At 55.4% G+C, this 12,272-nt stretch overlaps 2 protein-coding genes across 6 annotated transcripts in view; one reads left to right on the forward strand and one right to left on the reverse strand.

Moving 5' to 3' along the window:
- GRHL3 (grainyhead like transcription factor 3) overlaps positions 1-3,191 on the forward strand; it is a 32,017-nt gene extending 28,826 nt beyond the window's left edge. Inside the window, exon 16 of the mRNA XM_079138301.1 lies at positions 2,355-3,191. Within this exon, the coding sequence (XP_078994427.1) occupies positions 2,355-2,469 (115 nt within the window). The 3' untranslated portion in view covers positions 2,470-3,191. The remainder of the gene's footprint in view (positions 1-2,354) is intronic.
- Positions 3,192-6,947: 3,756 nt separating this feature from the next.
- The window catches only part of STPG1 (sperm tail PG-rich repeat containing 1), a 38,056-nt gene continuing 32,731 nt past the window's right edge, over positions 6,948-12,272 (reverse strand). For 3 of the 5 annotated variants that reach the window (XM_079138380.1, XM_079138381.1, XM_079138378.1), the window contains 2 exons: positions 9,514-9,704; positions 6,972-7,608 (listed from right to left, as the gene is read on the reverse strand). In XM_079138380.1, the coding sequence (XP_078994506.1) occupies positions 7,560-7,608; positions 9,514-9,704 (240 nt within the window). In that variant the 3' untranslated portion in view covers positions 6,972-7,559. Of the gene's footprint in view, positions 7,609-9,513; positions 9,705-12,272 lie in introns of all 5 variants that reach the window. The other 2 variants (XR_013763586.1, XM_079138379.1) reach the window with 2 other exon arrangements.

The raw sequence follows: 12,272 nt of genomic DNA on the forward strand, positions 1-12,272 counted from the left end.
GGCACTGCCCTGGGGCTGCTGTCTGTGGGTTTCCCTTTTCAAAGGCTTCGGAGGCCTCCTCTAAGCAGGCCCGGGGCCTGGCCTCCCCCGCTCCTCTGGTTCCACCAGCCTCCCTTGAAGGTCACAGCTGGGGAAGGTTTCCATCCCTGCCCTGGGAAGCACCCATTGGTTTGGGTTGTGTAAGTGTCTAAAGGGTTTTTGCACGTGTGTTTATTTTCCCCCAAGTTTCGGTTTCAAACTGAGGCTCGGCCGCTCTCTAGAGCCAGATCTACGTCATGGCTCTGCGTTGCCCAGGCAAGCCCAGCCCCACGTCCCCTTAGGGCCACGCCCACATCCCTGGCTTCAGCCCCACCTGGGCAGACCCCCCCAAAACTCCCACCTGGGGTGCCACAGGGATGCCCACCCTGCTTCACTGACTGGGTCGCCAGAGACTTTCCCTTAAGCCACAGCCGCTGTGTCCATCCTGTTTATAATAACTTATGTTGGCGGAGTCCTTTGTCCAGGGTGGCGCTGGGCTAGATAATGGAGCCTTTGAGCTTGGAGGTATTGTCTCAATTTCTACAGATGAGGAAACTGAGGTCCTGAGCAGGTAGTTACAAGCTCACCAGTTAGTAACCCACCTGCCTAAAGCCACGCACAAGCTCCTTCCCTGTTTTCTCTCTCCTCCTCCTGTTCTGCTGACTGCTAGGCCATGTGCAATAAGGACCATGGCCGGCTGGCCCAGGGCGTCGCTCAGTGGCCCTGCAGAGGCCATCCTCACCCTCCCACCATGCCCTCAGAAACCCCAGCCCTGGGCTGGTCTGAAATGGCTACATGAGAATGTTCCCAAAACACCTTTGGGGAGAGGAGACCGGATACATCCGCAGGCTCCGTCAGGGTCCTGGTGCGAGGAGACGTCCTGAGCTGGCCGGCTGGCCTCTTGCAGCCGCTTGGGACACCCCAGAGCAGAGGTAGACAGGATGGCTTCACAAGCCCTGCGGGGCACCTGAAAGATGAGCAGATACGTCGCTTTTGCTGGCGGCTGGCCAGGGGCTTAACAGGACCCAAGACAGAAGTCAGCTAGGGGCTGGGAGGTCACGCGAGGCCACACTCTGTGACAGCAGCCCCTGACAAGCCCTGCCCAGGACCCCTAGTCGCTGTCCTCGGAGGGGGGGAGGGCCGTGAGCTCTGGTGATGGAAGGCCCTGCGGGTGGAGGAGTCAGCCCGGGTTGCAGCAGGTGAGGCCCTGCCAGTGACAGGCACCTGCCCGTCAGTGCCACCCAGGGAAATGCTGACCCAGTACCCACCCCTTGTCCAGCCCTTGTCACCTCTGGCCTGTTCCCAGCCTCCAGCCCCCCAGACAAAGACCCTTCTGTGAAATGCAGGGACTCCAGACAGGACCCAGGGAGAGGGATCCCGAAACAGCTCTGAGCCCAGGCCAGGCCTCCCCAGGCTGCTGCTGGCAGGGACAGCTGGATGCGGGCTGTGGCCCTCACTACTGTCCCCACTGCCCTGTCATGGGTCCTTGTGAAAGCAGACCTCTGCCTGCTGCTCCTGCCCAGGGAAACGGGCTCCCCCAGGGGTGCGTGGTTCTCTCTGCCACTTCCCAGCCTGGATTAGTGGGGCTCCTCAGAAACTGCAGGCGAGACAGAGGTCCAGGTTCGGGTCCAGCCCTGCTGTCTCTTACTGTGTGACCTTGGGCAAACTGCTGTGCCTCTCGGAACCTCAGCCTCCTCCTCTGGACCTGGAGTAGCACCCAGCTCTGGGACTCCTTCGCCAGGCTGTGAGCGCCCTCACTCCTGGAGGGCAGGGTGGGGATCAGATCTCTCCTGCGGCACGTCCTCAGCGAGTGCTGGAGCCGAATGGGTAGGGCCGAGGGCCCGGGCGACGGTTCTGTCAGGTTGGCCAGGTCCTGGCATGGAGAGTGGGGCAAGAGGCCGCCCCTTGTATCTGTGGGATTTCAGCTTCAGGGCATAACTCCCAGCTGGGGTTTGTGGCACCGGCATCCTGTGTGACCAGCATACCTGAGTGGCACATCGGTCACAGCCTCCTGTTGAACCCAAACTGCCACACCTCCTGACTTGAACTCGCCCTGTGTCCCAGTCCGCACTCGGTGACCAGGGGAACACTGTGGCTCCCCGAGATCTGCCTGTTACTCCAGGCTCCTGTGCAGCAGGGTGGGCGTGGCAGGGCAGGGCTGGAAGTGTGACTCAGCCACTCTCCTGTAAAGAGGACTGACTACCCATCCTGCAGGCTGGTGGCCAGGACCCAAGGGAGTTTGTGAGGTGCCCAAAGTGTTGCTGTCCTCTCTGTCCCTCAGAGAGCCAGGGCACATGTGCCTGGCATGTTCCAACCGAGCCCCTCCTCTCTTCCAGGATCTTGGTCAACATGGACAACAACATCATTCAGCATTACAGCAACCATGTGGCCTTCCTGCTGGACATGGGGGAGATGGACGGCAAGATTCAGATCATCCTGAAGGAGCTGTAGGGCCCTCGGACCCCGGGACGTGGCCCCTGCCATGCGTAACCTCTCTGCGTGCCTCAGTGCTGTTACTTGAATGTGCTCCTTGAGCAAAGTGGCCCCCAAGTCACAGACCACAGACGTCAAGCCAGGAAGGGACTTTGGGGGTCTCCTAATCTGAACCCCATCCTTGCTTGAATCCCTCCAGTGCCTGCCCACCAGCCACAGCACCTGGACAGCACTTGCCTGGACTGCCTGCTCCTCCTCACAGCCCCCTGCAGGCGGCCTTTCAAGGGCGAAGCCCACCCTCCCACCTCAGGCCGCACCACTGGCTCCACGCTCGTGTGGCCCCACTCTGGATTCTTCCGTCAACTTCAGACCAAGGATTCTCACCCCTTGAAAATTCTTGATTTTTCCGTGCAAAGGACTTTTAAAAGACACGCCCATGGAAGTGACTCTTTCTCACTGACTTCTCATGCAAGATGTAAATAATGGAGCTCTCTGGAACAAAGAGACCACTGTGCGAAGCTTCCGCCTTGCCGTCGCTGCTGTACACATTTCTTATTTACTTTATATATATAAATATATTGTATATATATGCAGCATTTTATATTTTTCATGGATACATTTTTATCATTTCAAAAAATGTGTATTTCACATTTCTTGGACTATTTTTTTAGCTGTTATTCGATCATGCATTTTGTATGCTCGTAGTGTTTAGTAATAAAAGTCTCCCTATGTACACGTCACGAGCTGCGTTCCCTCCTTTCTCCAGGGTCTTCCAGCACAGGGGGCGGGCGGATGAGGCCTCTCTCCTCTCCCCTAGGCTCTGTCCCGGGGTGCCCTGCCCCAGGCTGCAGGATGGAGGGGAGCGCAGATGCACCCTGAAGGCAGTGCAGTCCCTGTGGTTACACCCAAGGATCATTGACTCCGAGATAAAGGCCCGGAAGGACCTAGAATGGCCATGGCGGGAATTCACAGCTGGAACCAGGGGCAGAGCCCAGGTTGAGCCACGGGACCTTCTTGTACCCTCTCTGGGGCCAGCTCCTACGGGGTCCTAAAATGACTGTGCACATCTCTTCCGACAGCACGGCCAGAGACACCACGTTGGTGCTGAAGTCAGCCACGGTGGGAGCGTTAGGCCAGGGATACCACCAGCCACGCCCTGCGTTTCCCCCAGAGAACAAACCACAAGTCCCGCTTCCGTCCTTCCCTTCTTCCCTTCCCAGTGCTGCATCCGGCTGGTCTCTGCCTGGACGGTGCGGGAGGTGGTCTACACTGTCATCCTGAGAGCCTCAAGGTCACTGCTGGGCTCAGGCCACGATGTGGGGGAGGGGACGCGTCCCTGAGCACCTCGCTAGCTTCAATCCTACCAGCTCTGCTTTTTTCACATTAGGGTTTCTCATAAATGTTGGTCGAAACAAAACTCTTTTACAGTTTGAAAACCAGGATTCCTGTTAGAACCTCCACCTTCGCCAGAGTTTATGGTTCCATTCCCGAGGCCCTGCCTAGAGTCAGGGCTGGGACCAGGGTTGGCAAGTGAGGCACCAGCCTTGGCCATAAAAATTAAGGGGTGCCAGAGAGCTCAGTAAAGAAGTTAGATAATACAATAGATAGATAATACAAAGTTAGATAATACAAGTTAGATAGTACAATGCAGCATCTTTTTAAAATTAAGGCCAAAAAAATTCACTTTGAACAAAATCTCAAAAGGCTAAGGGCAGGATCAGCATCGCTGACCGGGCTCCAACATGGCTTGTGTGGCCCTGCAGGAAGGACCCTGTGAAACATCCAGGGTTACTCTGCCCAGCCCAGGCCTGGCTGCTGCTGTGACGTCATCCTCTAGAGGTCAGAGAAAATCGATGTGTGAAGGTTAAACAACAGAAGGCAGCTGGGTGTGGTAGCTAACCCGTAATCCCAGTTGAAGCAGGAGGATGGCAAGTTCGAGCCCACCTGGGCAACATGATGAGACCCCACCCCAAAAAGAAAAAAGAGAAACAACCCGAGTGCTGAGCATGAGCAGTAATACAGGCTCCAGGCACACAGTAGGCGCTCGGCTTTCCTTCATCTGAGCATCCTCCCCAGCTTCCTTCCCAGAGCCAGCTGGGAACCCGGAAGGTGCTGCCCCTCAGTCCTGATCACCTGTTGGAAACACCCTGACAGCTTTTACCGACCTCTTCTCTCTCCCCCTTCTCCTGCCATGGTCCAGACTCCACCTTGGAGTAATTAAATGAGCTAGCGTCCCTGGGCGGGGCCAGGTGTCAGCACTCTGTGATGTTCCCCAGGTGATTATAGCGTGCAACCCAGAACCTCGGATCCGAGAACTGCTGCTCTGAAGAGGCCCTGACTCCACAGGCCCTGGAGCCTCCGCAGTCCAGGGTGTCTGCCTGCACTGCTGCGCAGCAGGCATCATGTGGGCGACAGAATGGGGATCACACAGGAGCTTGTTGGAAATGCAGAGTCTCAGGCCCCACCCCAGACCTACCAAACCTGCATTTTAACAAGGTTTCCGAGTGATTCGTGTGCACACTAACATTGGGAAATACTTTATTAAAGTATTAGTGTATCCTAACACTAGCTAGGCACATTGCAAGCACACCACGGACCTCAGTGAAGGTGCCAATGATCAACTAAGTCAGAACTTCGAGGGTTGGAGCCTGGGCATGCTCTCAGCGTGGGTCCTGTAGGCTCCCTCTTTTTATTTTAATTTTTTTTTTTTTTTTTTTTTTTTGACACTGAAATTTGAACCCAAGGGTGCTCCACCACTGAGCTATATTCCCAACCCTTTTTATGTTTTAAGACAGGGTTTTGCTAAATTGCTGAGGGTCTTGCTAAGTTGCCCAAGCTGGTCTTGAACTTGTGATCCTCCTGCCTCAGTCTCCCAAGTCACTGGAATCACTGGTGGGTGCCACCATGCCCAGCAACAGCTCCCTCTTGAGGTGAGCCTAGTGTCCAGGTGAGGGTTGGAAACCTCAGGGGCTGGAGCTGTGAACAGCCCATGACATTGGAGAAGGCGACGAGGATGATCAAGACAGGACATCTGCGCGTAGGGCCTCAGCACAGTTCTATCAGCCAGAATGTGGATTCTGACTGGATGAGAAAACAGCCCTGCTCCTCTCTCCCCAGGTCCCTTTTCCCTGACCCACTTGAGGGTCACTGGCAAGACAGTCTTCAATTGCTGGTCCTCTGAAGGCTGAAGAGACCCTTGCTGTTTTCCTAAACATTATCACTAGCCTCTGCCCAAAGGAGCCCCAAGGCCATCAAATAGCAGCCCAGTCACCTGCTGAGGTCACAAAGGGTACCCAAGGTCAGAGGAAGCTCAAAGTTACTCCCACTGACACGCTTCGAGTGTTGGCTTTGAAGAGTCTCACAGAACTTCTAGCACAAATGTGGACAATTGATGACTCACTAAAGAGTTTCCTTTAACCCAGAAAAAAATAGTTGTCCGCATCTCATGTTAAGAGATTTAATATTGTGCAGATTTCCCATGATGACCCACACCTATAATTCTGGTAACTCTGGAGGCTGAGCCAACCTTGGCAACGTAGTGAGACCCTGTCCCAAAATAAAATTTAAAAAGGTCTGGGGATCTAGCTCAGTGATAGAGCACCTGTGGGTTCAATCCCCAGTACTAAACAAAACAAAACAAAACAAAAAAGATTTCCCAGAGTCTAATAGAAAATCTCCACTCTGGCACCAAGCAGCTGGAGCTGAGCTGTGTTGGGCATGCACCTCATGCCAGTCCCCATGCCCACCTGACCTGTTTCACATGATGCATAATCTGCTCAGCCTCTGGAAGTGTCAGAACCTCACCCCAGCTCTTCCCTTGGAGGAGAAGTGGAGGCCCCGGAAGTGCAGATGGAAGCCAAGGTGGATCTGTCTTTAAGCCCCCAACTCCTTGCTCCTGTCACAGTGCTCCCAGCTGCCTCTCAGTCATGCCAAGGCCACGGGGCCCTTGCAGGAGTCTGAAGTTCACAACAAGGCTGGCTTTAGTGAGAAGCAAGAATTCGGTTTAATTGAACACGGTATTCCATCCTTTCCCCTTTCCCTTCTTCCCCCACCCCTCCCCAGAGGGAAAGCCAGTCAGCAGCCGGTTCTAACAGGAAGGCCCAGGATGCAACATTCCCAGAGAAAACAGTGGCAGCAAAGCCAGAGGCCTGGACATGAGGGGTCAGGGCTGGGGCCGGGGAGGTGCAAGAGAGACCACGCCGTCACCGAGGGAGGAGGCCGCATGGACGGCTCCACTTCACCTTGGTTCTCTGGCAGTCTCTTCCTCTCGGTGAGGAGAAAAGACACGCAGGCCAGCAGAGGGCTGTTAGAGACGGCGTCAGACTTGGTCAATAGTCTGTCTCTGACACTGGAGCGGGAGGTCAGGAGGGGATGGAGACCAGGCTCAGGCAGGAGCGAGGACAGGGGAAGTGAGCCGGCAGGTACAGGGCTTCGTGACCCTTGGAACTGCTCTTTCCAGGGCTCTGGCTCCAGCAAGGAACTGTCACACCTGCTGTATGAGTCTATAAACCTCTGGGGTGGCTCTCCGGTGGGTAATGACAGAAAGCACCTGGTGGCCAGCTTCCAGGTTCTTCCCGAAGGTGCAACATGAAGCCTTAGCGGGCGCCCAGGGCCCAGCCAGCACCTTCCTGTCTCTGTCATAGGTGTTCCTGGGCCTTCCTGGTTCCTGAAAATCATGGGGGAGTCCAGAAGTCAAGGGCGGATGGCTGGGACCATGCGGGGCCACCCCACCCCTGATCTCCTGCTTGGGATCAGCTTCCATACTGGGAATCTGCTGCTGGCTGCCATCCAGGTGGACCCTTCTCCTCCCTGGAGTCCACAGAGGTGAGTCGTGCAGGGCCAGCCTGCGGGGGTTTCTGGGAGAGAACCTGGGGGCTCCCTGGGGGGGACGTTGCAGGAGCTGGTGGGGGTGGCGGCCCCAGGCAAGGGTGATTGCAGCTGCCTCGCAGTAGCACTGGGCCAGGGTGGTGGGTCGTCAGCTGCCACGTGCAACACAGGCCCTCCTGATGAATATCCTGGGAGGCCGGGCCGGGGGCTGGGGCTGGGGTTCTCCCTGGGCCTGTGTGGCGCCACCACCTCGCTACATCACTGGGATCCATTTGTTGTCCTCATTGTAGAGGAAGGACTGCTTCCCCGGGAACTCCGGCTTGTAGGTGGCTGAGGAGAGAGAGGACATGAAGAGCGCGAGTCGGTGGCTGGGTTCTCTGGCACCTGCCTCAGAGCTGGAAAGGCCACGCGCCTCCCAGGGAGGAGGCAGAGAGGCAGGAAGGGAATGGCCTCAAGGCACCCGGCTCTTAACTGCCCAGGCCTGGACTTGAACTTGGCTTGGGGAATTATTTCTCTCTTTAACGTTTTTGCTTTTGTTTCTGTTTTACGGTGCGGGGGGTTGAACCCTGGGCCTCCCGCAGGCCGGGCAAGTGTCCTACCACTGAGTCACCACCCGACCCTCCTTTCAACTTCTTTAACAGGATAAAATTTGCAAGACTGTTTGCCATGAAATTTGAAAAACATGTTGATTAAAGGAAAATTCTTAAAGACCCAAAGTATTAACTTGGTGGAATTTTGTTTTGATTAAGTTCAGAATCTTCCAGAAAAGTAAAAGCCAATTGCAGACATGGTCCTCTAGGATGATGAGCAACCAGAACAAGTAGGGCTTGGGAACCACAGCCTGAGGTGCTTCTGTGGAACCGGCTTCACTAAGGAGGGTCCCTAAGGTGTCCTCTGAGGAAGCTGCTGAGAGGCGCCCACGGCAGCCAGTGACACTGGTGCACACCCAAGGCAGATGCCTGCACGTGCTCACTGGGTGCCCACAGGCAGACAAAGCTCTAGGGGACAGGGCCACACAGGGTCAGACAGGCCATCCTGAGCCCCTGGAGCTCACCAGCCTTACGGAGGCACTCTCACTGGACCAAGCCACTTTCTCCTGGGCCGACTGGAAGCCCCAGGGTCACACCTCTGCGGTCACCAAGCCTGCAAGGCCCAAGCTAGGAGAATGGCCTTCCCCTGGCCCCCTTCCATTTTCCTCTCCTGTGTGTGTTTGGGGGAGTCTCCCCTACCAGACTGTTACCGTGGGGGACACACACCAGGACTGTCACCTCAGCCTCCCAGGGTAGGAACATCTTCAACTCTCACCTGCTTTGCCTTTCTCCCGTGTCACCTGCCACCCAGTCACACCTGTTGGTCCCTGATGCCACCAGCTGTGGCCATTGTCAGGGAGGAGCGGTGATAGCTAAGGGGATCTATGGAGCGCTACAGATAGCTGAGGAAGCACGGAGATCACCATCAGAATGAGGCCCTCGGGACACTGGCTCCCGGGGAATCCCGGGTCACTGTTGTTGGCTCCTCTGTAGGATGGGGGTGGGGCTGGCTCAGGAGCAGTTCCACTGAACAGTCCCTGGTCGCCATGAGCAAGGTGTCTGGGCCTCTGTCTGCCACTAAGGCACTGTGGACAGCTTGCTCTCCAGGTCTCCCTGTCTGTAAAATGTCCTGGCCAGGCTAGACCAGTGGCTTAATTATTTTTCTTGTGGTACCAGGCACTGAACCAAGGGGGTCACACTGAGCACAACCCCAGTCCTTTTGGTTTTTTTATTTTGAGACACCAAGTTGCCCAAGCTGGCCTTGAATTGTGAACCTCCTGCCTTCAGCCTCTGCAGGAGCTGGGATCACACCCGGCATGGCATGTAAATTTTTACAAATAAGAGCTTTTCTGATAATCTGACAAAAGCAATGTCCCCTTCCCACAGAAAATAATGTCTGCAGTTCCCCAGTATTTCAGGGAATTCAGAGTCACTGACCATCTCGTGCCTGTCTTTGACCTCTTGAACCTTCCCAGGCCTTGGTTGTAAATCCCTGACCTGGATCACCTCTAAGAGCCCTTTCACCTTAAAAAAGAAAACAAAATCTTTTTATACTCTTGAAAATGTGAGCTGATAACTCCTAAATCTTCTCTCACCCTGTAACCTGTTTAGCAAACAGCCTATAAACCAGTGGCGTCAAAGCCTAGGAATGACAAACAATTCCACCAGAGTTGGCATTTACAATCACTTAGAACGCGCCTCTGACCTGGGCCCGGCAGGCCTGGCTGGGTCGGCCCGGCTGTCCACCGGCTGGTGTTGGACACGAACGACGCGCTGGAGATGAAGTGCTTGGGGGGCCCTGCGTAGTCCACGATCTCGTACTGCCCGGGGCCCGGCAGAGGGGGCTTCGGGGGCAGAGGCAACGGCTGGGCAGAGAAGTTCAGCATAGGGTTTTTCCTTTGGAAAAGACAAAATGGGAAGATGTCACTGAAGGGGTCTGTTGGGGAAGTGCTGACTTTTAGAACGACCAGGGCCAGCACAACCCCAGGGTGCTGAGAGGGGCCCGGGCATGGTGCCCGAGAGCTGGGCAGAGCCTCGCCCCAGTGCTCATGAGCCCCAGGCCCCTGGACCTCAGTTTCTTCGTCTACACAAGGGTGACCATAGCAGTACCCACCTTGTAGGCTTTTGCCAGGGTTAAATGAGATAATGCAATTCAAACACGATACTCAGAACGGGGCCTAGTGCAGAGCTGAGTGCTCAGGACGAGCTGGTACAGCTCTGGTCACGGTGCTAATCAGGAAGGGCAGCAGCGTTGAGCTGATGCGCCAACTCTGATCGATTGGTAGTGCCTGGTTGGAGCTCTGCAGAAAGCACTAAGGCCTCAGGTGGGCTCAACGGGAAGAGGAGTTGGTGATCTACTTGTGATGCCTGCCATGGTCAGGCAAGGTGAAAAGGCATCCCACGTTCCAGGGATTCGTTATCCTGTGACTAGCAGATATCTAGAGACTGTCTCATCATTAAAGTCCCAAAATTCTGCTAGATATCTTCCTGGATAGGCAAGACGCAGGAGTGGGAAGATATTGGGCTGGGCATCCAGAGTGCTCTCAAGACATGGCTTCCATGGTCACTGATTTCAGTCTGTCTTCTGCATCCTTTGGGAGAGGGAGTGCGTTTATCTCTGGCATTGAACGATTACAGAAAGCCAAGTGGATCCTGGACGGAGTCCAAGTCCTCTCTCACTAATTCAGTCTCCCCATCTGTAAACTGAGTTGGACAAGATGACCTCTGAGGTCCCTTCCAGCTGTGACCCTTCACCAGGCCTCAACTTGCAGTTCTACTGGTTGCTAGGGTGTCCTGTCCTGCAGAGCAAGGGCTGCCTCTCCTGCCTTGCGCCCAGAATTCCTTCTAAGGTCTCTCACCAAGTGGAGAGAGAAGGCTCTCAGGAAACCAGAGGGCCTGGGAGCCTCATCCTCCTCCAAGCAGAGGAGGGGACCAGGGAGTCCTGGGTACTGGCGTTCTGCTGCCTGTGGGCCACCACCTTTTTAAACCCAGAGAGACAAAGGGACATAGAGATGTCCAGTCAGCCTCCTTATTTTGCTAAATAAGTTGGTGTCTAGAGAGAGAAAGTCATGTATTTAAAGTCACAGAGCAGATGGGTGGGATGCTGGCAGGAAGTCACGGGGGTCTAGCAACTTGGAGAAAGCACCATGGCAAAGGGTATTGAGTTCCAGAGCTGTGGAGACCCGGGTCTGAGTTCCAGTCATGCCACTGATTGGCTGTGAGACTTTGGACAAGTCCCCCAAGCTCCTTGTACCTCGGGGTGTCGGTTAGCCAGGACCCAAACGCCTGCTCTTCATAGGAGTGTTATGATTCAGAGAGCATGTCAAGCACCACTCCCGGCACCAGCATGTAGTAGGTGCTCAATAAAAGTAGCTGTTGTTTTGGTCCAGCAGCACCACAGAGAGGCAGCTATGCTTCAGGAGAGAGAGGTTTGGGGCCGCTCACACAGTCACCCGGAGGCACGGGACATCCCACTGCTGGGGAGGCCAAGGAAAGCTGCTCTAACTTTACCTGAGGCTCACGTCTTGTGACAGAGGAACAGCTGGCTTGGGTACTCCTATTTAGAACAAAGATGTCCACACCAGTTAAAGGAGGAGACACGCCTCCCTTCTCCCTAACCCCAGGCTGCATGGAGAACTGGTTACAGGGTGTGACCAACAACCTCTCCCCTCATAAAGAGACACTGGCTTCTCCCAGTCCTGGCTGTGACTCCCCCTTTGCAGCACCCCAGAAATTTGATGAGTGTGCAGCTGGCCCCTTTGAGAGTCAGGCTTGAGTCCTAGAAATGAGAGCCAGGAGGAGCCAACCACTGCATGGGTTGCCCTGTTGGTCTGGGTCACCCCAAGGCCAGGAGTCCCTCTCTGTGCTTTGAAAAGACCCCAGGGTGTCTGGTTTGCTGTGCGGGGTGGCCTGCAGGAGGCCTAGCAGGTTGAGCCAGCATCCCACAACCCTGTTGCAGGGACAGGCTAGAGAGGCCCCTTCCTTGCTCTGTCTATAGGTCAGGGGTGACCCAGCACCCTCAGCCGTGAATGCACCAGCCGTGTGTGCGACTCCGTGCCAGGCCCTGGGGGGTCCAGGCTGCTCCATGCTAAGGCACAGAGTTGAACGTCCCCGAGGCTGGACAGTCCTCTGCTAGGACAGTCATGACTGCTGACAGCTAAACAGGACAGCGGAGCACTCAGAAGGTGTTTCCCTCCCTGCCCACCAGCAGTGTGTCCTTGGGAAAGTCACTTGGCCTTCCCAAGCCTCAGTTTCTCCATCTGTGAAGCGGTGGCAATAATGCTGACACCCTTGAGTGTTGGAAAGACTAACCGCAGCTTTCCTTGGTCACTTTTGACACGGGCTAGGATAGAGTTTAAGACTCTGTGTACAGAGAATGCAGATGAAGAAGACAGACCGGCACCTGCTGCTGGGCGAGCCCAGAAACCCACTCTGGGAGAGGTAGCAGGTGCCCCGCAAGGGAGG

This window comes from Sciurus vulgaris (assembly GCF_902686455.1).
Source record: "Sciurus vulgaris genome assembly, chromosome: 1".
In the NCBI taxonomy this organism is placed as follows: Eukaryota; Metazoa; Chordata; class Mammalia; order Rodentia; family Sciuridae; genus Sciurus; species Sciurus vulgaris.